This window comes from Oryctolagus cuniculus, chromosome 15 (assembly GCF_051225735.1).
Source record: "Oryctolagus cuniculus isolate XC-2025 breed Fujian yellow rabbit chromosome 15, ASM5122573v1, whole genome shotgun sequence".
Classification (NCBI taxonomy): Eukaryota; Metazoa; Chordata; class Mammalia; order Lagomorpha; family Leporidae; genus Oryctolagus; species Oryctolagus cuniculus.
Window position 1 is genome coordinate 5,170,216 of NC_142881.1, and position 25,288 is coordinate 5,195,503.

Sequence of the window (25,288 nt, forward strand, 5' to 3'; positions counted from 1 at the left end):
TCTCACAATATGGTCACGAAATGATCTCAAATGTCCCCAGACAGTCCCAAAATCAGTGTGTGGGTTCCCTGTCGCTCCTCCAGAGAGGGTCGTGTTAAGAGGTGGGACACGAGCAGGTCCTGTATTTCTGCCGTTCTAAACCTTCGTGGTGTTGGGGAACCTGTGACTGGTTTTCTCTTGTTCTGGTATGAACTGTTTAATTGTGACTGAATCCGTGGGACACCATCCGTGGGACACCAACAGCCGTTAAGAGGAAGGAAACTGGCATTCGGAAAAACTGAGCGATTAGGGCCTCCAGGAGCACGCGTGGAAGGCAGGACGTGCGGGGTGATGGAAGGGTGTGCACGGTTTATCAGACCGGCGGCTGCTGCATTCACCATGGCCTAGTGCAGTAGGCAGTAGGTGACGTGCAACTTCATGCTGAAGTTAAATATTCCATTTTATCTTTTCATGTACTAAAAAGCAGCAATATATTATCTCCTTTCACCTAGGATTACGGGGCCAGCCGTGCAGTACACACGACCCAATTGCCTTTAGAAACCTCCAGTCTGATGGTGCAGAGGGGAAAGCCGGCGTCACCGAGGTAACACGCGTTTGTAACTTGTGCTCAGCAAAGCACACCCTGCCGGGAAGCCTGGTCCCCAGGCTGCTTACGATGTGACAGTGCTGTGTTTTGTTCAGTCAACAATTGAGTTAGGTTAACAGAAAATCCAGCCACCAATGCCTAGGCCTTGTTATATAAAAGTGCACACTGAGTACTTGGTTCTTGCTTTATGCCCTTCACCAACAGCTTGTAAGTCTGCAGTACCACCGGCCAGTACAGGGATTGGCCCAACTCTAAATCAAAATTGATCTTCTGGGGAGAGAGGCCATGCAGAATTTTGAAGGTGAGAGGAGGTGTTTGAAATCTCACAAGCTGGTGTGGGTTCCTGTAGCTGCACAAAGTATCAGGGACTGGAAATAGAACGTTAGGGGTCGTGTTTATAAAATGACATAAATATTTTTAAGTTAATTTCTTGATTAGAAAGAAAACTCTCAACCCCCCGGTTCACTCCCCAAATGCCCACAACAGTCAGGACTGGGCCAGGCCAAAGCCAGGAGGCAGGAAGGCCATGTGGGTCTCCCACCCAGGAGGAAGGCCGTGTGGGTCTCCCACCCAGGAGGAGGAAGGCCGTGTGGGTCTCCCACCCAGGAGGAGGAAGCAGCACTGAGCCATTGCCGCCGCCTCCTGGTGAGCGTTAGCAGGAAACTGGGACAGGAGCAGGGCTGGTGCCCACACCCAGGGACTCTGGTCTGGGACACAGACATCTCCAGTGAGGGCTTGATTGCTATGCCAATCACCCATCCTCCCTTTTTAAAAATGTATTTTATTTACTTAAGAGGTAGAGAATGAGAGAGAGAGAGAGAGAGAGAGAAAGAAGAGAGAAAATGCAATGTTTAGATTCTGCGTAATCAAGCACTCTGCACACAATGGTTAATACTGCCAACTTGTCACATGATAGGCTCTATCTAATTGACTAATTCATTTCATCTTCCCTTGGTCTCAGGAGGGAAGTACTTTAAAGAAGAGAGAGAGAGAGATTATTGGGGCCAGCCCTGTGGCACAGCAGGTTAAAGCCCTGGCCTGAAGCACTAGCATCCCATATGAGCTTGAGTTCTAGTCCTAGCTGCTCCTCTTCTGATCCAGCTCTCTGCTATGGCCTGGGAAAGCAGTAGAAGATGGTCCAAGTCCTTGGGCCCCTGTAGCTACGTGAGAGACCTGGAAGAAGCCCCCGATTCCTGACTTTGGATTGACTCAGCTCCAGCCATTGCAGCCATTTGGGGAGTGAACCAGCGGATGGAAGACCTCTCTCTCTGTCTCTACCTATATCTGTAATTCTTTCAAATAAATAAAGACAAATCTTTCAAAAACTATTATTTATTTGAAAGGCAGAGTGAGAGATATCTTCCATCCGCTGGTTCATTCCTCAAATGCTCACAACAGTCAGGTCTGGGCCAGACAAAAGCCAGGAGCCACAAGTTTCATCTGGGCCTACCACCTGGATGAGAGGGGCCTGAGCACTTGGGCCGTCTTCCACTCTCTTCCCAGGCACATTAGTAGGAAGCTGGGCCAGAGCAGAAGCGCTGGGACTCAAACCATCACTCCAACGTGGGGTGCAGGGCCACAAGCAGCCGCTTAACCCGCTGTACCACACACCAGCCCCAGGAGGCGCTGGTCAGTACTCATTCTGCAGAAGAGAAAACTAAGTCTCCTAATTTAAGCTGCTCGGACCCCAAGCCCCCATTCTTATGCTCTCCCAGGCTCTTCCCAGTTGGCAGAACTTGAAACACGGACTTGCTCACCTTAAAGAGCTGTCCAAGAAGTTACAGCTTACAAGGCACCTGCTGGCTGCCACAATGGGATGTTCTGCCGCCATCTTTTGTAATTCTAAGAGAGAGGACTTGCAGGAATCTCTCTCCCAGGAATCTCTCTCCTAGCGAAAGCCTCAGTTAGGAACGTATTTTTCCCCAAGTGCTTGTCCGAGGCATGATTTTGATTTCATAAAGCTGACGTTCCCCTCAAAGATGAGAGGCTGGAAGTCCCGCAGGACGGAGGGAGATGCTGTCTTAGGCCCTGAGATTTAGCCGTCAATGTTTAAAGGCTTTTCTATGTGAAGCCCCAAGGTCAGTGTCTCGAGATAGAAACATACACGGCTGTGATTAATCTGTTCCCTTGGGAGCAGCATCAGGAAACCCAGGTTACGGGAGGAAAATGAGTAGGAGGAGCCTGGATCCTTGACAGCTGCCCCAGAAGGAGATGCCGGGGTCAGGGGGTGTCCGGGTGGATGTGGGGGTGCTGCAGGATGGTCCTGCCCTTTAAGAGGAGACAGGCTTTCGTCTTGTCTGCTGCTCCACACGTGGACTTGGCCAATTGCAGCATTTTCCTTCGATGTCAAAACAAACAAGAATTTGGTCATTGATGATGGTACGGATCTTGGGGGCTGTGTGGCTGGATCCCTACGGGGGTGCTTCCCAAAGCTGTCAAAAATGGAATTACAAGTTTATTTTGGTATAAAAATTGTTTGTTGAGATTCATGTATAGTTTTTAATCATAACATGCATTTCCATGAACTTGTTGGAGACCTCTTGTGTAACACACACACACACACACACACACACGAACACGTACACTCTCTCACACACACGTACACTCTCACACACTCACACACGTACACTCTCACATACACATACATTCACACACGTACACTCTTTCACACACATGCACACTCACACACGTACACTCTCACACGCACGTACACTCACACACATGTACATGCACACACGTACACTCTCACATACACACACTCATGTACATGTACACTCACACACTCACACGTACACTCTCACACACTCACACACATACACTCTCACATACACATACACTCACACACGTACACTCTCTCACACACATGCACACTCACACACGTACACTCTCACACACGTACACTCACACACATGTACATGCACACACGTACACTCTCACATACACACACTCATGTACATGTACACTCACACACTCACATGTACACTCTCTCACACTCACACACATACACTCTCACATACACATACATTCACACACGTACACTCTCTCACACACATGCACACTCACACACATGTACACTCTCACACGCACGTACACTCACACACATGTACATGCACACACGTACACTCTCACATACACACACACTCATGTACATGTACACTCACACACTCACATGTACACTCTCTCACACTCACACACATACACTCTCACATACACATACACTCACACACGTACACTCTCTCACACACATGCACACTCACACACACATGTACACTCTCACACACGTACACTCTCACACACTCACATTAGGTTACTTTCTGTGACTCAGTTAAATAACTCTCAGAAATCACATCTTCTCAATATCTGCTCTGAAATTCCTGGATCAGTCGCGTGAGTTTCCAATTTCCCTTCACACTTGGAGCCTTTTAAGCTTGTCCTGGTGTGTGTGTGTGTGTGTGTGTGCATATGTATGTGTGTGTATCTGTGTGTATATGTATTTATGTATGTGTAGGCATGTGTGTACGTAGCTCTGTGTATGTGTGTGTATGTATGTGTAAGTATGTGTGTATTATGTGTGTGTGTATGCGTGTGCGTGTGTGTGTGTGTGTGTTATGAAGCTGCTGTCAGATGATGAAACATAACACCAGACCTCCTACTTTAGTGGCTGCCATGAACCCCCACCTCTCCTCGAGAGCCGGGCCAAGGCTGGCCGCTTCTTCACAGATTCCTCCGAGCTGAAGCAGGGGTGCCGGCACCCCCTCTGTGAGCCATCATTCGAAAGGACTGAAATAAGGGGCAGAGTTCTCAGCTTGAAGGAAAAGGTTGACGTTTTCTGATGCTCAAAGTAATAGACTGATAATAAAAGTAATGACAACCGCATGTAGAAACTTGGAATACAGAAATGCATCAATAAGGACGTCTTCCCACCCTTTTTCCCATGCATTTGACAAAAGCACGAGACTCTCTCGCATATCAACTTTTATTGCCCTCTTTTATTATATACTGTTCCATCACAAACAATTTCCCACTTAATTTGTCATTTTTATTTTTAATTTCTTGGGGAAAAATATGTTCCTAACTGATGCTTTTGCTATGAGAGATTCCTGCAAGTCCCCTCTCTTAGAATATAAGATCCAGTTGTGCTTGCCATGGTTTCCTTACACGCTCTTTAAAAAATCGATTGTTGGTGGCTGCCGGTGGCTGGGGGAGAAGGGACGGGGACTTATTCTTTAATGGTACAGGGCTTTTATTCTTCAAGATGAAAAGAGTTCTAGAAATAGGTAGAGGTGATGATTACACAGCATTATGAGTATTTTTTAATACCATTGAGCTGTACACTTAAAAATGGTTTAGGTGGCAAATTCTATGTGTATTTTTGTTTTGTTTTTGTTTTTGTTTTGACAGGCAGAGTGGACAGTGAGAGAGAGACAGAGAGAAAGGTCTTCCTTTTGCCGTTGGTTCACCCTCCAATGGCCGCCGCGGCCGGCACGCTGCAGCTGGCACACCGTGCTGATCTGAAGCCAGGAGCCAGGTGCTTCTCCTGGTCTCCCATGGGGTGCAGGGCCCAAGTACTTGGGCCATCCTCCACTGCACTCCCGGGCCACAGCAGAGAGCTGGCCTGGAAGAGGGGCAACCGGGACAGAATCCGGTGCCCCGACTGGGACTAGAACCTGGTGTGCCGGCGCCGCAGGCGGAGGATTAGCCTAGTGAGCCGCGGCGCCGGTTTTCTATGGTATGTTACCAGCAAAAAATGGGAAAAATGGGTTCGTGTTGACTGTTGACTGCTACACATTACAAGGCATTGAAGCCTTCAGTGTTGAGTACATGCATAGAAACACAAAAGTCACCCCACGGCGAGTGAGAACAGGCTGAGGTTTCCCACCTGTCTCAGAACTCTCCCCCTGCGGTTACATACCGGAGCCCCACTGTCCGAAGCCACAAGGTCTCCAGGTTGGCAGACTCCTGCTGATCAGGAGTCTGGCGCCTCCGAGGCGGGTCAGCAGGTTCACGGAGGTCACTGGGCGTGAAGCTGTGAGAGAAGTGGCCGGAAGAGTTGTGGGTGGCAGAGCAGCAGTGGGAAGGGAAGAACTGTCACGGAGAGGGAAGCCCAGGCTCCAGCGGTCCAGGTCGGGTTAGATGCTTATCCTTGGGAGAAAGACACTGCGGGCACGGAGGCAGCCTCGCTCCCGCGGCTCCGGGTCTGACTCCTCTGATCCTCTCTGCTCATCTCTTTCTGATGTCACTTTCGGAGACGATGCCCTTCTTAGTAATGTGCCTTCAGGCATAAATATCAAGTTAAGAATAGTCTATAGAAAGCGTAGGACCACGAAAGCAGTTGCCAGCGCTTACAGAATTGTGATGATCACTTGACAAAGAAATCAGTGCCCTACAGCGGCAGCCGTGAGCCAGGACCCGCAGCGATGTCCGTGCCGAAGCTCAGGAGGCAGATGGTTCCCCGCCAGAGGAAGCCCGGCCCCTGCGCTGACCTCTCCCCGACCTTGGACGCTCCGCATTAAATCCCAGATGGTTCTCTTCTCTTCCAATCAAGCCTTACGTCAGTTAACTTGATCTTAGATGAAAGACATCTCTTTGCAGAGCCACATTTAGTTAACCCACTGTGAAAGGCAGATGGCATGTCACCCTGAGATAGCTTAATTTGGGGAGATATTTGATGTAAAAGATGGGATTACTTTGTAAATTTGCCCAGCTATCAAAGTAGCAGGCTGGCGGGGAAATCAAATAACTCCTCCTCTTTATGTCTGTCTCAGTTTTCCATACCCGGCTGACAGCTTGACACAGGGCGATGTGTCGTGCTTGGTGCTGGGCTGCACTGGGTCCCCGGATGTCCGTGCTGAAGTGGCATCCCTCAGTCCCTGAGAATCGCACTGTATTTGCAGACTGGGGTTTCAAAGAGATAACTGGGGTGTTGAGGCTGTCCTAACCCAATCTGGCTGGTCTCCTTACAACAATTTAGGACACAGGCAGGTACCGGGAGATGAGCACCTGAAGACGTGGGGAGCAGGCACCGCCTACAAGGCACGCGGTGCTGGGGAGACCCAGCCGTGCCGGCGCCCTGACCCGGGGCTCGCAGCCTGCAGGGCTGTGAGACAACACGCTCTCCTGGCTCAGCCACACGGACCGCGATCCCCTGTTGAAGTGGCCTGCCCAGCTGTCACTGGCCTTGTCTTTATTTGTGGGACTCAGTGAGAGAATAGAACTTCCGAGAAGCCTTCCATGAGAACTGTGTATGGTGAGCGGGAGTCCAGCGTTGTCTCTCTGGTTTCTTTCCATGAATTATTCGGGGCTTTTGTCTAAGCTAACACCACACACTGGAACTACCCTGTCCTGGCGTCCTGATCGGCTGTTGGCTGCGTGAAGGCAGGGGTGCCTTCGTGCCCAGCACGGGGCCTGAGATGGGGGAGGTGCTCAGGTGTTGGTCGGCTGGTAATCAGACCAATGGTTTGGCCGTGATATGTCATTGACAGAATTTGCACCTGAAACAAATCGGACATCTATGTTCACGGCGAAGTGTCAGTGTACTGGACGCGTGAAGTGCTGCTTTCCTTTCTGTTATTCAGAGAAAGTCGGATGCATTCCTGCAGATGCTCTGAAACGCGGTCCACTCGGATGGAGGCACCCCGCCTCTGCAGTCGCCAGCTGGCCGCGTTTCCGCTGTGCTGTAGTGAGCTTAGCCCCAGGGGCAGGAGAGGGCGTCCGTCCATCTTCCTTCTGATCCATGCCTGGCCTGTGAGAAGAGAGAGCAACCATGAACGTCCCACGGACGTGAACTTCCGCCAGTGTTTCCAGAGCTCCAGAAATGAGTTCCCACTCACACCGTCTGTTTCTGCTCTCCCCACGTCCAGTTCTTTCTGATGGAGTCACAGTCATAGCCACGCCGCCAGGCCTGGGTGATGAAGTGGTGCCCGCCCGGTTCCTTGTCCCATCCCTGGGCCTCCGGGCCCTTTCAGAGTGACACCGTGGCCAGCACAGCTCTGGCCACAGCTTGCTGTTCCAGTTCAGGCAAGGAGCCAGGCTGCAGTTAGCAGAGTCAGGGTCTTTCCTGTCCCTGCTCCAGGGGGACACGACATTCACTCACTCTGGGCCATGCACCAAGGCCAAGGCTCTTGTGCGTTCCTGAGCCCCAGGGTGGATGACCTCTCGGTGTCAGTGACCGCAGCAGCAGGAAGCCTGGAGTCCCCATGGGCCTTGCCCTGCGGCCTCACCCAGGTCCCACACCTGTTCTGGGAACCCCAGTTCGGGGCGGGGTGTCGGGGGCCCTGGGTCTGACCTGCCTTGTCCCACTGTATCTGCATGGAAGAGCCACAGGGAGCAGGTTGAGAATACAGACTCTGGGCTATGCCCCATAGATCCTGATTGCTCCTTGGGTCTAGGGAAGAAGAGAGGGATTGAGAGACACACAGTTTTCTGCAGGCAGTCATCGCTGCAAAAAGTCGGCGAGATTGCTCTAAAACATGACGGATGCTGCTTCCCAGGACGGGTGTTTGGGTTCTTCTCTGAAGACCAGTGTCAGAGGAGCCCCCGGCGGTGTGACTGGCACCTTGCAGGCTGCACAGGAGCGATTATTATCAGAACTAAATTTAACGGAAGTGGGAGGACTTGTTCCAAGTCAAAACGCGCCAGGTGCACTGGGCTTTATCAACCACAGCCAGGGAAAGTGCCGCAGGGAGAAGAGTGGGGGAGGGCACAGGTATATTGGGGCTGGGGGTGTTGCAGCCGAGGCTGCCCGCTGCACCTGTGACTTCCACGGGGAGATGAACCGACACGATGCGTCCCCCAGCCCAGACCCCGGGGTCTTCAATGTCGCTGTTGGGGCTGAGCACCAGGGCTCTCACAAGCTGCCAGGTGGCTGAGAACCCACAGGAGGAGGCGCCTGCAGACTTGCAGACGCCCCTGGCGGCAGCGCAGCCGGAGGAGGCAGTGGAGCGGGAGGAGGAGGTCCAACGAACCTGCTCTCGACTCCGGGCTGCTGCACGGCCACCTGTCAGTTTGGGAAGATGTAGCTAGGGATATTTTGATTTTAAAAACTGATGTAAGTTTCAAAATGGCTGTGTGAGTCATTTCTCCTCCGTTGCCTGCCTCTCGGCATCGTCTGAGTTTGCAGCCTCCAGCGTGTGTCAGGGGATGGAGGTTGCCAGCAAAGCCAACCGGCCGCCTCCCCCGAGGCCTCTCAGGGGCTGAGATCGCACTCGCTGGACATGGTGCCGCCAGGTGACCTGCAGGGCCAAGTGTCCAGCTGGAGGGCAGCATCCCTGCATGAATGATTCGTGCCGCCTGCCGCTGCCCGTGCGTGTCACATCGCGGGAAGAGCAAAGCCTGTGCAGTCCCTCCCCTCCCAAACTGTGCTCCCCGGATCACCTGCCTCAGACTTGCAGGTGTGCAGGTTAAATGCAGATCCCTGGGCCCTGCCCAGGACTGATGGGTTCAGATTACATGAAGGGGCCAGCGTGCGGTGTAGCTGGTTGGGCCTCTGCTGGCGACGCTGGCATCCCATGTGGGTGCCGGTTCAAGACCCAGCTGCTGCACTTCCGACCCTGCTCCCTGCTGATGCACCTGGGTGTGCAGTGGAGGATGGCCTGAGTGCTTGGGGCCCTGCACCCACGTGGAGGAAGTTCCAGGCTCTGGATCAGCTCAGGCCGTTACAATTACATGGGGAGTGAACCATAGGATGGAATACTCTCTCTCTCCTCTGCTCCTCTTCTTTCTGTAATTCTACCTTGAAAAAACAAGATTCTCTGGAGTCCAGGGACCAGGTGATACCCGTGCCTGTTGGGTTTGGGAGCAGCTGTTTCACAGAGGTCTTCTGGCTTCCAAGGCACAGACCCTTGGCCAGCATCAGGGGCTGAGTCGTCACAGGCGATGTTTTGGCTCCTGGGCGGTTCCCAGCCAGGCTCACTTTAGGCACACAGAGGACCACACTTCAGAGTGGGGCCCGGGACCCTGTGAGCACTCCCCGGGTGCTGGGTGCTGCCGAGCCTTCCATGACCTGTTCTGCAGGGTTAGGATTAGGGTTAGGGTTGGGTTAGGGTTAGGGGTTAGGGTTAGGGTTAGGGGTTAGGGTTAGGGTTAGGGTTGGGTTAGGGTTAGGGTTAGGGTTAGGGTCAGAGTCAGGGTCAGGGTTAGGGTTAGGGTTAGGGTGGGAGTTGGGGTTAGGGTTAGGGTTAGGGTTGGGTTAGGGTTAGGGTTGGGTTAGGGTTAGGGTTGGGTTAGGGTTAGGGTTAGGGTTGGGTTAGGGTCAGGGTCAGGATCAGGGTCAGGGTCAGGGTTGGGTTAGGGTTAGGGTTGGGTTAGGGTTAGGGTTAGGGTTAGGGTTGGGTTAGGGTCAGGGTCAGGGTCAGGGTCAGGGTTAGGGTGGGAGTTGGGGTTAGGGTTAGGGTTAGGGTTGGGTTAGGGTTAGGGTTAGGGTTAGGGTTAGAAACCCCACACGGGGACAGCGGGATTCCTCTGCCTGCTCTCGTCCTGGGGCAAGGCTTTCTCAAACATCATCACACTGTCTTGGACACGCCAGGGATTGGCAGAATTGACCATCTGCTGATTAGCACCATTCCCCGTTCCTGCACAAACCCTCAGGCGAGGCAACTGAACCCTGGAGTGCAGCAAAAGCCACCTGTGCCCGCGGCAAGCCCGCCTCCTGGCTGTCCCAGGGTCTGTCTGGCTGAGTGTCCAGCTTGGGCACCTGCTTCCCATGGTCTTGCTCTCTGGACTTGGACTCCTGTGATGCAGCAGCAAGGATCCACTGCTTTGGAGTCTAAACCCTGGAGGTGGAGAGTGTGAGGGGGCGGGGCCTGCAGGGGGGGCGGGGCCTCGTGATCACTGTCACCCTGCAGGAGCTGACACATTGACACACAAGCCTACTCCCCAGCCCCATTCTGTATCCCGTTTTCCCTCCTTATGGGTCTGTAAGCCTGGATGTGTGGACTCCTGGGCCTGCCAGAGGTGGTCCTAGGGCAGGTGACCGGCGTATCCACCCCTAAATAAACAGCAGGGAAAAACCCCATCAGTAGCCTGGCTCATGCTTCCAGGCAGCTTAGCTGTGACGGACATCTGGGTGTTCCGCCCTTCCGGACACTCCGAGACTGCCAGGTGTGCGGTAAAATGGCTTGGATAAGCAATTTTGAGTGCTTTTTTTTTTTTAAGATTTATTTATTTGGAAGGCAGAGAGGGAGAGATCTTCTATCCACTGGTTTATTCCCCAAATGGCTGCCGTAGCCTGGGCTGGGCCAGGAGCTTCATCCAGATCTCCCACGTGGATGGCAGGTATCCTAGCACTTGGGCCATCTTCTGCTTTCACAGGCACATTAGCAGGGAGCAGGATTGGAAGTGGAGCAGCTGGGGCATGAACCAGCGCCCATATGGGCACAGGCATCACACGTGGTGGCTTTACCCACCACACCCCAGTGCCGACCCCTCTGAGTGTCGTCAACTGAGCTCCCTGGCACCAGGGACCTTGGAGTTTGCTGCCCGAGTAACTGGGATTTTTTTTTCCATTTCCAGGGGGCTCCAGAGTCACAGCACACAAAGATGATTTCATCCATGGTCATTCCGCAACTGATGCATGAGAAGGAATCGAAAGAGGATGGGGCTGCATTGGCCCTGCCGTGCGCCATTGCTCGGCCACGTGCGTGCCACATGAAGACAGCTCCCACCACCCGCAGCGGAGTGCACCTTCACAGTGCATTTGCGTTACTTCCTGGTGGCACAGGAATCCCGGCCCCATCAGATGAGCCAGGCCCCGGGACGGGGCTGCCTCCCAGAGGTGAGGCCAGGGGCGGCGGCTCCCACAGGGGCTTCGCATCCATCACCATCACCGCCAGGCGCATAGGCCCCCCAGCCAGCACCCTGGTATGGGGGACTGTTGGGGACCCACCGTGTCCCAAGTGCAGGGTGGACGATGCTCTGGCTGGGGGGACCCGCCCACAGTGGCGCCAAGGACCTGTGGCCTGCACAGAGTTCTCCAGAAATGGCTCAGTGGCGAGGATGAAGGTTCCAGAGCTGCAGGCACAGCTGTGCGAGGGACGTGACTCCTGGGTCACCCACGTGGACCACAGAGAGGACAGCTTTTCCGCAGAAGCAACGCCGTCAGGCCAGGGCCCTCTGGTGTTCAGTTCCTGCGTCCACTTCAGGGTGTCTCAGCAGTGTCCGAAATCAATGCACTACCTGGACAAGTCCCTCTTCATTCCCATCCAGCCACCTGCCACGGCCAGCCCTCAGTGGCACAGGTCCGTCCTGTCACTCAACCTCAACTGTAGTTCGCACGGACTGACAGCAGATGGAGTAGATGGCCCAGCTAACGGAGAGCCACGGCAGAGAGCCCAGAGCCTTCCAAGTCCAGGATGCAACCCGGCTTTGCAGGAATGCCACCTGCAGGGGAGCCCAGAGGGGTCAGGGCAGGCGCACTTGGGGGCAGGTCCTTGGACGAGCTCTCTGCCGCTGGAAAACACAGAATTCACAGGTGCGGGAACGGACCAGGACACTATCATGAAAGGGGCTGAGGACCACGCCCCTCACCGACATGCTCGTGGTCAGGCCAGCCAGCTGTCCATCCACATTCCGGGCTGGAGTTACACAGCAGGTGAGTGCCGCTTCACCGCAGGAGAGTGACCGTGGGAGTGGCTGCCGCGCGTCTCTTCCACTTGTTCCAAGAGGCACCCCTGTCGGGTTGCTTTGATCTGCTCTGCTCAGAGCTGACACCTGACCCTGGTTGTTGATGCCTGATGGAGCTGATTTCCTTAGATGAGATGTTGCACATTAGGGGAGACCTTGCCCCAAATTCTTGTCGCCAACGACCATGCGTGCTGGGTAGGAAGAGAGCCCCGGGCGGGGGTCGGTGGGGCCCCTGCTGTCTTCCCAGAACAGCTGAGAACAAAATGCAGTCCCGTCCCGGATGGTTTATCTCGGCTGCTAGCCCTCTGCATATCTGGGAGACTCTAGAGGACAGAACTTTTTGCTTTGCCGTCGTGGGTTGGTAGTTCTGAGTTAGCCTCATCAATACAGGAACCACCACGCCCCAGGATGGAGTACCTGTAACTGGTTTCTGGCTTTGGCACAAGCAGTTTTCTGATCATGACTTTGTGAGATGGCTACTCCGGGGTGGGGGGCTTTTCTCAGGCTCAGTGTCATTCGCGCCCCACAGCTGCCATCTCTCTGAGTAACCCTAGGTCCCAGAGACACGCCGTGGAGCTCTGAGTCTCGGGCCTGGCTCCGCCTTTTGGGAAAAGATGGCGGAGGCATGGGAGCTGCCAGTCTCCCGTTTCTGGTTCACGTGTGGGGTGGGGGGGAGGGAAGGAAGGAGGGAGGGAGAGAAAGCAGAAGAGAGACAGTCTGTGTGTGTACAGTAATTACCGCACGTTTTCTAAATGAGGTGAGCTGGGCCAGACGGCGACAGCCGCGCTGATTCTCTGCGTCCCGGGCCGTGTCTCGCGGGGCTGGGGGACTCGGCCAGGATTTTTGCTGTTTCTCCCACACACAGGGCCAGGCTGACTTCCCAGGGTGGGCTGCTCTGGCGTTGCTCATCTTTCTTGGGAGTGCGTGGAGGGAAGTGAACCCTTCTTGGAGAACGAGGCTAGATTTATTTCTCTCTGTGTGTACACTCTGATTTTCAGCCTTATTTCTGTGTGAGGCTCTGGTTTATGAATCAGTGACTTTCCACTTGGGGAAAATACTTAAAGATAATAGTAGTAAAATTGAAAATGCAGCATATGCATAATAATTTTATGGTGTGATTTTTGTCCATTAAGACTTGATTAATTAATAAAAACGACTGTAAAACATTTAAAACTATAAAGTGCATAGAAATGTTAAACGATGTAATTAATTTTAACAAGTGGTTATATATTGAACGCTCCGAGATTTTGAAGGCGGTTTTGACATGGCCACGGACGGAGCCGCTGAGAGGGCCGAGTCGCAGTGACTACCACGAGAAGGAAACTGCAGCAGCCGCCAGTGTTGCCAGGACAAACCCCACTTCAGAATTTAAAGAACTCACTTAAGCCAAGCATCTCATCTTCCTTACTGATGAAGGTTCCAGAAATAGCCTGTGCTGTTGTGTGCCACCCTCCTGGAGGCACATCGGCCTTTAGACCAGGTCTCACAGTGTGAAATAATTTGGATGTTTACAGCACTTTTCAAGAAAACATTTTTTTAAAGAGATTCAATTACTTGTTAGAAAAGCAGAGTGACAGAGAGAGAGATCTTCCATCTGTTGATTCACTCCCCCAAATGGCCACAGCAGCTAGGGCTGGGCCAGGCTGAAGCCAGGAGCCAGAAGCTCCATCTGGGTCAACCGTGGGAGTGGCAGAGGCCCAAGCACTTGGGCCATCTCCCATTGCTTTTCCCAGGTGCAGTCGTAGGGAGCCGGATTGGAAGTAGAGCAGCCGGGACACGAACCGGCGCCCATATGGGATGCTGGAGTCACAGGCAGTGGCTTTATGCACCACACCCGGACGCTGGCCCCTCCACAAACGTTGTTCAAAAATAACCAGAGCCTGATCTCAAACATTCGTCCTGAAGAAGAGCAAGAACAGAGAAGATTCTTTAATTATTTCTGGCTTTGCCAGGGAGAGTTTTTCCAACAGTGACTTGTGAAGTGACCTCTCCACCAAGCACTTTCTCAGGCAAATGGTGTACGTTGATTCTAGTTCCCACGGGTTGACTTCCCCCAAACAACCCAAATCCCAGACAGTTGCCTGGCTCTGGTCACGTGACCTGGTGCTGCCATTGGAGGAAAGACCCGCTGAGGCCGGGGCAGCCGCCAGGCCGTTGTTAGAGCTGTCCGCCATTATCTAGCTCACTGACTCGCTAAGCCTGCTTCCTCCACCCAGTAACTATGGGAGGAGGATTGGGTGTTCTAGAAAGTTCCTTCAAGCTTATAAAAGAGCCTCAAGTGGATTTTTAAAAAAGATTTATTTATTTGAAAAACAGAGTTACAAAGAAAGAGAGAGAGAAATCTTCCATCCACTGGTTCACTCTCCTAATGGCTGCATCAACCAAGGTTGGTCCAGGCCAAAGCCGGGAGCCAGGAGCTTCTTCCAGGTCTCCCACATGGGAGCAGGGATCCAAGCACTCGGGCCATCTTCTGCTGCTTTCCCAGGTGCATTAGAGGGAGCTGGATCGGAAGTGAAGCAGCTGGGACTCGAACCAGTGCCCATATGGGATGCCTGTGGTACAGGCCGTGTCTTAACCCCTGCATCACAGCACCGGCCCTGCAAGGTGGACTCTTTAGGCAAAGAGGTTCCGTGTGACTGGACCCCTCCATGGTAAAGTCCAAAGCCCCAGAACACTGGGGTCCGCTGTTCGGGGCATGGACCTCAGACGTCTGTAAATGCGCTCTGCCCGGTGCACGCACACCCCTGCCCCGGCGGGCGCCACCACCCAGGCACAGGAAGCATCACTGTGCATGCTGCAGGCTTTTCTCCTGAAGGACACAGGCACAGCTCGGTGAGCGTGATGACCGCAGTCTGTCCCGGCACAGTCCACACCGCGTGTCCAGGGCGAGCCCGCCGACAGCCATTTTGCCAGCTTTTCAGCATGAATGCCAGTGCTTTCAGACCTTGGCGATGCTCATCCAGTCTCTGAGGGACTGCTTGTGTTTCCCTGTCTGGGTCGGGAATCTTACCCGGGGCTTTGGTGACAGCTCCTGTGGCTGCTCATGCCACCAGCAGCCTTCCTCCTCCAGTTATGCACTGGGCTCTCTATCTAAATGATTTCGAAATACGTCCTGGGCAGGCGCCTCTCCAGGCTCCCTGACATCCTGCTCCTGGTGGGTGCCGCCTGAGCGATTCCACAGTGGCAACATTTTAGCTCTAGTTATTAGGTCATTGGACAGAAAATCCCATGAACTGTATTCTCAAACGAGTCTCAAACTGAACGCTCAGAAAGATGGCTCAGATTAGGGCTATGGGAGACTGAGTGACAGACCCTGTGCAGGGAAGCCGGGCCGTGTCTCCCAGGAAGTGGTACCCCCACACACCAACACACAGGTCCTGCTCTCCTCCCAGGTGCCGAGGGTCTAAGAATCTGTTCCTTCCTTGCTCGTCTCTCCCCGCCCGGCTGCTTGGTCTTTACATCTCTACTCTTAGTATCCTGCTGGTGCCACCGAGGTGGGCCTTGTGCAAATCCATTCACCTATGATAAGGAGAGGTTTCATCGTGTGATGATGTCATCATTGTCATTGTCCCCACCATCGTCATCTTCTCCAAACCATAGCATACATTGTGAAAAACCCAGGGGCCAGGTCCCAGGCTACATCCACTGGTTTGGATCCTTCAAACCATTCTGTAAAGAGAGAATCACAGACTGCAGATGAGACGAATGAGGCTTGAAGAGGAAACGGTTGCCCAAGTCCAGGCCGCCATTCAGTCCCTGAGCATGAGTCTGGCTCCTGCTGTGTCATTCTCAGCACTCAGCAGGGTGGTGACACCCAGTGGTGAGACCCGTCTCCACTGCCGTCATTAAGGGCGGTGTTAGATGGCTGCTCATGGATGTATAGAGTAATACCAATGCTTGCTGGCCAGGGACCCTGGTAGACTATTAGGAGACAGAGCTACAAGTTAATTTCTGATAGGTAGTAGGCCGTGGCATTTAGTGCAGTTAAAATGTTTTGGCCCAGAAATCCGTTAAAGCCTGGGTGTTGATGTGGATTTGTTCTGAGAGGAGGAGCGTGGTGGGGGCAAGAGGCACAGAATGACCACACAGACACCGGGAGCCAGGTGAAAGCAAGCCAGAAGCAAGCAGCCTGCAGACTCGTTTATTTCAGTTGGTACAGCAGTTTATATAGCCAAGGCAGCCAATCCGGTCAAGGGGCAGTTTATGCCCTAACCAATCACAGCCTGTTGCCAGGCAGGCTCCATTGCCAGTGGCCATCTTGGCATGACCTCCTCATTCCACCACACCCAGGGCCTCATTCTTTATGGTGTTCTGTGGGACATGCAGCATTGATCTGAAGGGCTCTGTCCTCACCAGCTGACTGTCTTGGATACAGTGCTAACTGCCAACTTCGTTTTACATTTGTGGCCTAACTGCAGCTTTTCCCCATCCGTGAGAGATCCAAGTAGACAGAGAATAACCTTCTGATGCTGTTGGGTCCACTGGAGAAGAGACAAGGGACACAGCATCCACACTGCTTTGCCACGGGGCTCTTGTTCTGTGTGGGTGCTCAGTCAGGCTGTGGGCCCCGGTGGCGGAGGTCTGAGGAGTCCCCGGTGTTTACATCAATGTGACAAGAGCTGTGAGTGACTGGGAGGAAGAAGTCCCCACCAGATCCCCAAGTGAGTGAGGGGAGGGCGGCTGCAGGGAAGACGACGGATCACACGTGCACACGTCGGGGCCTCCCGTGGGGACAGCTGCTGTCACTCGGCTCCTCCCGCCCACGAGGGCTTCTCGCTGGAGGCCAGAAGACAGTGTGGAACTCTCATCGTACAAGTGTGCTTCTCCTCATTATGACCTAGAACTAGGGGGCCCTCTCTCTCTCTCTCTCTCTCTCTCTCTCTCTCTGTATGTGTGTATGTGAAGGGCCAGTTAGGAAATACCCTGCCGTGTGGGCCTTACGGCTTCTCCAGCAACTTCACAACTCTGCTGTTCACAAGCAGCAGTGGACAACACATGAATACAGTGATGTAACTGCTGCCAATAAAACTTTATTTAGAAAAAGGCTATCAGTGGGCCATGTTTGGCCTGCAGGCTATACTTGACCCACTGCTGACCCAGGACTCAAATAAACCCACCCTCCCAAGCAAACTTTAGCCTGTTGCCCAGTGTTGCGTGTTGAATTTCCTGGAAATCAGATTGTGAAGTGGACATGAGTGGGCGGGACAGTCACTGGGAGGCAGGGGTGTTCTTGGTGAGGACACGCAGGGACGGGAAGGGGAGGTATACAGTGGTGCAGGCGTGATGAAGCCTCCACCGGCCTCTTAGGGAGCTCCGAGTGGGGGGCGCCCTTCAGAGTTCTTCTGACTGGAGGCAAGGGGTCTGTCTGTCCTTGAAAGGACATGCGGCCTTGAGTGGCAGTCATCTGCTGCAGGGCAGAATGCCAAGGGGGGCTTGGTGTCGGGGGGCGGGGCACGAATGTCCTTTGTTAGCTGGAGGGGTGTATGGTGCGATGCAGGGTATGTCACAGCCAGCTGTTCTGCCATTCAATCGACTTTATCCACTCGGTGACCCCAACTTCTCTGAAATAAGTCAAGGCCCTTGCTAGGTTAGGCCTGGGGCAGTGGGCAGGGGCATGAGGGCCTGGTCGCCCATTTGAAGACGGTGTGGAGAATTCTACTGTCCCCATGTTGCAGGCGGTTGCCCAGCAGTGGAGCTGGTGACTAGGAACAGGGGGACAGAGGTGGAGGGGTCACAAGCAGTCAGTTCCCTGGGCTGCGTTTGGAAGGTGAACCCGTGGGGTTTGCCAGGGGGTCGGATGGGCGGCAGCAGTCCCACAGAGACTGGAGGTGGCTCCAGAGGTGTCCGCCCACCAGGTTTCGAGGGCACCCTGACCCCACAGAACTTCCCGACAAGATGGCAAACCTGCCTGCGGGAGGCTGGCAGACAACCCCAGCCCAGCCCCGCACGCCCTGCTGGTCACGTGGATGCAAGGTGGGGCGGAGCAAACAACTGTGTCAGCGCTTCCTCACCTTTGGTGAAGCTGGAAGTTGGGCTGAGTGAGTTTCCGTGTGTCTCTGCCTGTGTAGACCGGGCAGTGTTGGAGTCAGGACCAGGGAACTAGGATGCCTGGTGTTTAGTGACAGCTCCAGGGCAGCCGTGAGCATGCCGTGACCCAAGGCCAAATCCAGCTCCGGCTGTTGTGTAAAGCAAGTTCCACTGGCACACAGTCATGCGCTGCACCTACACACTGGCTGTGGCCGCTTGCACACGTGTGCAGAGGGGCAGAGGCCATGTGGCCCCCAGGCCCGTGCGGACGATGTGTGCCGCCCCCTACTCAAGGCTGTCTTCCTGTGCAGTGAGAGGGGCAGGCTCACCTCCTGGCCTGCTAATTTATGCATTCGGGGGCTGGGTTTTCTGCCTGAGTTCAGGGACCACGTGAGACTCAGCCCCTTCCCTGTAGGGTCTGGAGTCCCCCCACCTTCTCTGGCTGCAACCCCTACACTCCCCCTTCCTGGCTGCAGCTGCCCACCCTTGGCCACCTGCCCCTTTTCCCACCGGCAGAAAATCCCTTCTGTGTCACTGGACCTTGTTCCTCGGTGGTCGGAGTCCCTGTCCAGCCCCAGCACCTCCAGCTAGCCCCAGATCAGAGTTACAGCTGGGCAACCACCCCTCACTCCACTCACCTGGGTGCTGATCGTGTCAGCTTTGCCACCAGGCTCTGGGCTCGTGTCTGCTTCCACGAGGCTGGAACAAAACCTGGAGCTGGTTCCCCCAGCCATGCAGGTTGCAACCGCTTCCGAGCCGCGTTGGCTGCTTCCTGGGGTCATTTTGTCTTGTCCAGACTGCGCATTCCTGGGGGGCAGGATCCAAGTCCGAGTCTGGCATCAACCTGCCCGTGCCCAGCAGGGAGCCTGGAGCACATTGTGAGGGCAGGGGACCTGTACGCTGTGGGGGGGCGCAGCTGGAGCACATTGTGGGGGCAGGGGACCTGTACGCTGTGGGGGGGGCAGCTGGAGCACATTGTGGGGGCAGGGGACCTCTACGCTGGGGGGGGGCAGCTGGAGCACATTGTGGGGGCAGGGGACCCGTACACTGTGGGGGGGGGCAGCTGGAGCACATTGTGGGGGCAGGGGACCTCTACGCTGGGGGGGGGCAGCTGGAGCACATTGTGGGGGCAGGGGACCCGTACACTGTGGGGGGGGGCAGCTGGAGCACATTGTGGGGGCAGGGGACCTCTACGCTGGGGGGGGGCAGCTGGAGCACATTGTGGGGGCAGGGGACCTCTACGCTGGGGGGGGGCAGCTGGAGCACATTGTGGGGGCAGGGGACCTCTATGCTGTGGGGGGGGGCAGCTGGAGCACATTGTGGGGGCAGGGGACCTGTACGCTGTGGGGGGGGGCAGCTGGAGCACATTGTGGGGGCAGGGGACCTCTACGCTGTGGGGGGGGCAGCTGGAGCACATTGTGGGGGCAGGGGACCTCTACGCTGGGGGGGGGCAGCTGGAGCACATTGTGGGGGCAGGGGACCTCTACGCTGGGGGGGGCAGCTGGAGCACATTGTGGGGGCAGGGGACCTCTATGCTGTGGGGGGGGGCAGCTGGAGCACATTGTGGGGGCAGGGGACCTGTACGCTGTGGGGGGGGCAGCTGGAGCACATTGTGGGGGCAGGGGACCTGTACGCTGTGGGGGGGGCAGCTGGAGCACATTGTGGGGGCAGGGGACCTGTACGCTGTGGGGGGGGCAGCTGGAGCACACTGTGGGGGCAGGGGACCTGTACGCTGGGGGGGGGGGCAGCTTCTGATGACCCAACAAAGCCCCTGCTGATGTCAGGGCCGCTGAAATGCTGCTGTCTCTCCTTCCCCAACCTGCCTCTCCCCACGCCCACACCAAAACCTCTTAGGCAAGGAAAAGGCAGCCATGTGAGAGTCCCTGCCAGGAGGTGAGTTGTGGGAAGTGAGGTGGAGGCTACGGAGCCCCATTCAGGTTGAAAGTGGAGACGGGGAAGTCCTGAAGTACTGCCTTCCCCAGGAACTCAGTAAGAATGAGCAAGTGTTTCCGAGAACAGCTTGGCCCTCCCATGGTCAAGTTCAATGTGAAAGAGGAGAGAGCCTATCAACCATGTTGCAGAAACAGTTTGAAGAGGTGCTTTTGTTTTTTTAATATTTTGATGACTTAAGTCTTGGTGGCATTTCTTCAAAGTCATAAATGTGATGGCCCCATCACACGTTTCCCAAGGTGGCTCCTCCCCCAGCCGCCCTCGTCAGGTTTACGGAGAAAGGGCTTGTGTCTTCTCGCTTCTTCTCGGTAGGCAGTTGTGTCGTGGGCTTCCCTGCAGTGCTGGGACGTGGTCATTGCTGGTGGACCCTCTGCTCAGGTTCCCCAGGGACTGAAGGAGAGAAATGGGTTCCAGGCCTTCCGCAGGCTGACCGGATGCTGAGTTGATGTTTTAGATGGAGAAACGGCAGTGGTGAAGGTCAGGGGACCGAGCAGAGGCAGCGTGGGCTCCGGATGAGGCCTGAGTTTGGGTGCGGAGTGTGCAAGTCCTTCCCAAGGGAGTCTACGTGGGGAGCACCTGGCATTTGGCCTCACAGTGCAGACACGGTGGTTTGGCAATCACCACGTTAGCAACGGAGCCCAGTTAGGGTATTGGAAAGAGGGCGTGACAGCATGGTGGATTCTGTAAGGAAAAACGTCCTAGGTTCAGATGACCCTGGAAAACCAGAGGGGCGGGGTGAGAAATCGATTCCTTTGACTTGGTAACTGCTGTTTTCCCAATAATCTGGGAGGCCAGTTCCTGTCTTCAGCGTAGTGGGAGAACAAGACATGAACGCAGGTGGCGGAGCCAGCCCGTAGGCTCGGCTTCCACTCTGCCCTCAGCGTGGTCTGCTGTTAGATGCTGGCCTGGCTGCTGTACCGCTGCCACTGACTGCTTGCTTCCCCTGTTGGGTCACAGCCGCATGAGGGCACTGCTGTCTTAGTGATCTTCCAGGGTGCCGGGGTCTGCTATCAGAGAGCCTGGAATAGGTGTTGTTAACCGGGGCAGGGCTTCCGGCACGCCGGGGGGCTCTCTCAGCACACTCGTACTGACTCTGTGCTGGGCCCGGAACCCGAGGCTGGGTTTCCTGGGAATCAGCCCAGCTCTGGGCCTGGCTGCTCAGCTGTTCAGGTGTAGCAGGTGGCTCTTCGAGGCTGAGGCTGGGGAGGTCCCGACCTGAAGGTCAGCTGCCTGGCGGAGGTTTTCTGCAGGAACGCAGCCTTCGTGTGCCCAAGTGCCTGCCCTTGCCCACTCTGACTCTTGTCAGACACGCCCAGGAGGAACATCAGAAGCCAGAGTCAGTTGAGTATAAAGATGAACCCAGGGAACGATTGCGTGTTTACAATCAGAAGTTGCTCGCTTCTCAGCCTTTCGGCTACCATCAAGTGCAGAAACAAGCTGAAACTAAAGCTACGAAATGCGGTTTTTCTTACCCGTCGTCTGTTGGCGGAAACATTTGCAGGCAGTGCGGCACGCTTCCCGTCTCCCGGAGACCTGCACTTGTTTGCTTGGGGCTTTGGTGCGGGGCCAGCTGCCCTCATTAAGCTGTGTATCGTGCGGATTATCAGACAGCGCTCCCTCCTGGGGCTCCACAAAGAAAAAGCCACAGCCCTCGCTTCTCGGGAGCTGTGCCTCTCTAGAGAGACTCCAGTTCTTCTCTGAGCGCAGGTGGCCCGTGGGCAAACCGTATTTCTTCTCCTGCATCTCTTGGGGAACCCCCACAGCCAGCGTGAAGGCCATCTCTGTAAATCTGTGGCGTCTCACGGTGACATTGGTGCAAGACTCTCTCCTGGCTCTGACTTATCTTTCCCGGGGATACATACATCAGCTGGCTGAAACAGAGGCAAATGACGTCATCTGACTTCAGGTCTGTGCATCCCTTAGGCAGGAGACAGAGTAAAGGCCCCGGCTTGCAGGTGCATGGATGCGCTGGGGTCTATGATGGCTCTGGTGTGCTAAGACAGACGTTTACCTGTTTTTGTCAGTGGGTGAGCCCTGTTTGGGCACTGCGGTCTGGTGGCCCATGGAGATAGTGAGCAAGTGGCTCTGAGATGCTCTGGGGTCCTCACCTGCCCCTGTTGAACACGCGTGTGCACACAGTCCAGAAGCGGTAGCCAAGAAACAGGGGGACATCAGCCCCCACCTGCAGAGTGGGGGAGGGGTGGCCCATGCCATGCCCCACATCCTGTCTCATTGTCCGCCGGGGAGGCACAGCCTCCCACGTGTCAGGAGGACCCACGTGAGCTTCCTGCAGGGCGGAGCACCTTGGCCGCGGCCCCCTGGCTGGAGGCCCCACTGGTGCCTGTGCTTTCCGGGTCTAATGTCATCCACAGAAATGTCGCTGTAGAAGGATTTTGAGGCGTCGTTTCTTCCTCGATTCCTTTGCTGTTCTAATGGTTTTTGGTGACTGGAAAAGTAAAAGGTGCATTATAGAAATTGAAGTAAGCATGAGCAAGAAGGGGGAATGAAATATCCCCCCACAGGTAGCGTCTCTGCTGGCATTTCAGCAGCTCCTCCCAAGCTGATGGCGCGGGTCCCTGAATGCACAAGAAACTGTTCTTACACTCTTCCTCTCTCTTCCCTAACGGAAAGAGGGTCAGGCGAGACACACATGGTCCCCGTCCATCAGTGACAGCTACATGGGCTCCCATTCTCTGGAGTTATCTGGACGATTTTTAAGCTTTATTGTTAGGTTGTTTGCATGAGAAGTTTTTATAAAAATGTACTGAGATGTCCCTGGACAGATTTGCCATTTCATGTGACATCCTCAGGACAGATTCCTAGAATTTCTGGTCAAACAACAGGCACAGTTTTAAGGCTTTTTTTTTTTTTTAAGATTTTATGTATTTATTAGAGAGAGAGTTACAGACAGTGAGAGGGAGAGACAGAGGGAAAGGTCTTCCATCTGCTGGTTCACTCCCCAAATGGCCACAATGGCCGGAGCTGCGCCGATCCAAAGCCAGGAGCCAGGAGCCTCTTCCAGGTCTCCCACGCGGGTGCAGGGGCCCAAGAACTTGGGCCATCTTCTACTGCTTTCCCAGGCCATAGCAGAGAGCTGGATCGGAAGTGGAGCAGCCGGGACTCAAATTGGCACCCATGTGTGATGCTGGCATTGCAGGCAGCAGCTTTACCCACTGTGCCACAGCACAGGCCCCTAAGGCTTTTTAACACAGATTTCTAAGTGACACTCGAGGTTTACTACACACATACCATAGACAATATGTACTGTACATTATATAACTTCCCTAAACATGTGCAAGCATTGGATAGTGTCACCACAAACATTTTAATACAATTTTCATAAGTGGAAAGTGACATTTATGATATATGTATATTTTTTCACAAAGTTGAACTCAGGTTTAATATACATCTATATTTCTTTTTTTAGTGAGTTTTCTATTTTCTGTGTTTAATTGCCACTAGTCTTTTCTTATTTTGCATTTTCATTTGTTTTAGAATCTGTATTTTGCTTTTAGTGTCATTCACTCTAATTTCTAAAACTGAGTTGTGAGACAAGGTCAAGGTCAGATTCACGGACGAGTCCCAGAGGCAGCAGAGTACCCGGGCGTCAGCCGCGAGCTCTCCTGTGCACTTTGCGGGCGGGGGGAGCTGCCTCAGCTGGGCACCCCAGGTGTCAGGGGCTCCGCCGTTCTTTGCCGCCCTGTGCACCCTGGGATGCTTGGCAGGTTCTCTGGTCACTTCCCTGGCACCTCTCCCTCTCCCCACTCCACACAGAACAAAAACGTTTCCGGATGTTGCCAATACTCCCCCAACCCCCCACGAGAAGCACTGAGCCCACTGGGAAGTAGGACAGGAAGGTTGGTGGGCTAGTGTTAACTCCGACAGGTCCCTGTCTCACCAGTTTTCCCACTGATGTCCTTTTTCTGTTCCAGGATCCAGTCCAGGATGCCACCTTGCACTTAGTCACCATGTCTGTTTATGGTAATTTTTGACATTCGGATTTTTTATTAGCTTCTTAATCTTCGTCTTTGCAGGGCAGGTTTAGGGAAGGCGTGCTCCAGCCTACGTTCCCTCCCAGCACCCTGATTGAAATCTATAAGCCCTTTGGCTGTGTTCCTATCGGTGTGGGGTTGGAACCTCTTTGCAGTTGTCCAGGGACTATGGATGTCGTAACCCATGATTGCTCTGCTGGTTGACAATGCCAACCTCATACTGAGTTCTTGTCTATACAAGGATTTCCATGACATACGAAGGCGTTTCCTTCTAACAGTTTTCATGCCGCTTGAGTGCTGTGTGTATCACAAGGGCTGCTCTGTTCTCATCCATGCATTTGAAAGGTGAGGAATCTTCTAGGTACTCCTGCGTGTGAACTAGTGACATTCGACCTGTCTCATTCTGCAGGGTCACAGACTGGCTGGCCTTCAAATGTTAAATCTGTATTGTTTGAGAGGCAGAAATACAGGGATGGAGAAAGGAGGAGGGAAGGAGCAGGAAGGGGGGAGAGGAGGAGGGAGAGGAGGAGGGAGAGGGAGAGGGAGAGGAGGAGGAGGAAGGAGAATGACTGGGAGAGAGAGGAGGCCGGAGCTTCTATCTGCTTGGCAATGGCCAGGCTGGGCCAGGCAGAGCTGAGAGCTGGGACGTCCATCCACGTCTCCCACATAGGTGGTGGGAACTCCGTTACCTGAGCCGTCACCATCACCCCCAGGGTCTGCCTTGGCAGGAAGCCGGAGCCAGAGCCAGGGCCAGGGATCAAACCAGGCACTGCATGGATTTTTAATTTCTCTCAGCAGCATTTTGTAGTTTTCATTGTAGAGCTCACTCGTGTATTTTGTAAAGCTTATCCTCACTTATATCCTGAATGCTACAGTAAATGGATATTGATTTCTTAACATTTCACTTCCAACTTTTTTGCTTACTATAGTATATATATAATTGACTTTAGTGACCTTGATTCCTGCAATTTTGCTAAAACCACTTAACAATTAGAGCAGTGTTTTTGTGGATTCCTTAGAATTTTCTATGTCCATAATAGCAGTGTGTCTGAATGAGCTTTATGCTTTCCTCACCTTGATGATTACTGTTCCTCTGTTCTTACCTTATTTTTTA

The 25,288-nt window shown here is 54.1% G+C and overlaps 1 protein-coding gene across 2 annotated transcripts in view; it reads left to right on the plus strand.

Annotated features, from left to right (window-relative positions):
- C15H10orf90 (chromosome 15 C10orf90 homolog) overlaps window positions 1-25,288 on the plus strand; it is a 234,967-nt gene that overhangs the window by 145,808 nt on the left and 63,871 nt on the right. Inside the window, exons 3-4 of one of the 2 annotated variants that reach the window (XM_017350774.4) lie at window positions 492-583; window positions 11,096-12,173. In XM_017350774.4, the coding sequence (XP_017206263.3) occupies window positions 492-583; window positions 11,096-12,173 (1,170 nt within the window). The remainder of the gene's footprint in view (window positions 1-491; window positions 584-11,095; window positions 12,174-25,288) is intronic. The other variant, XM_089313830.1, reaches the window with a different exon arrangement.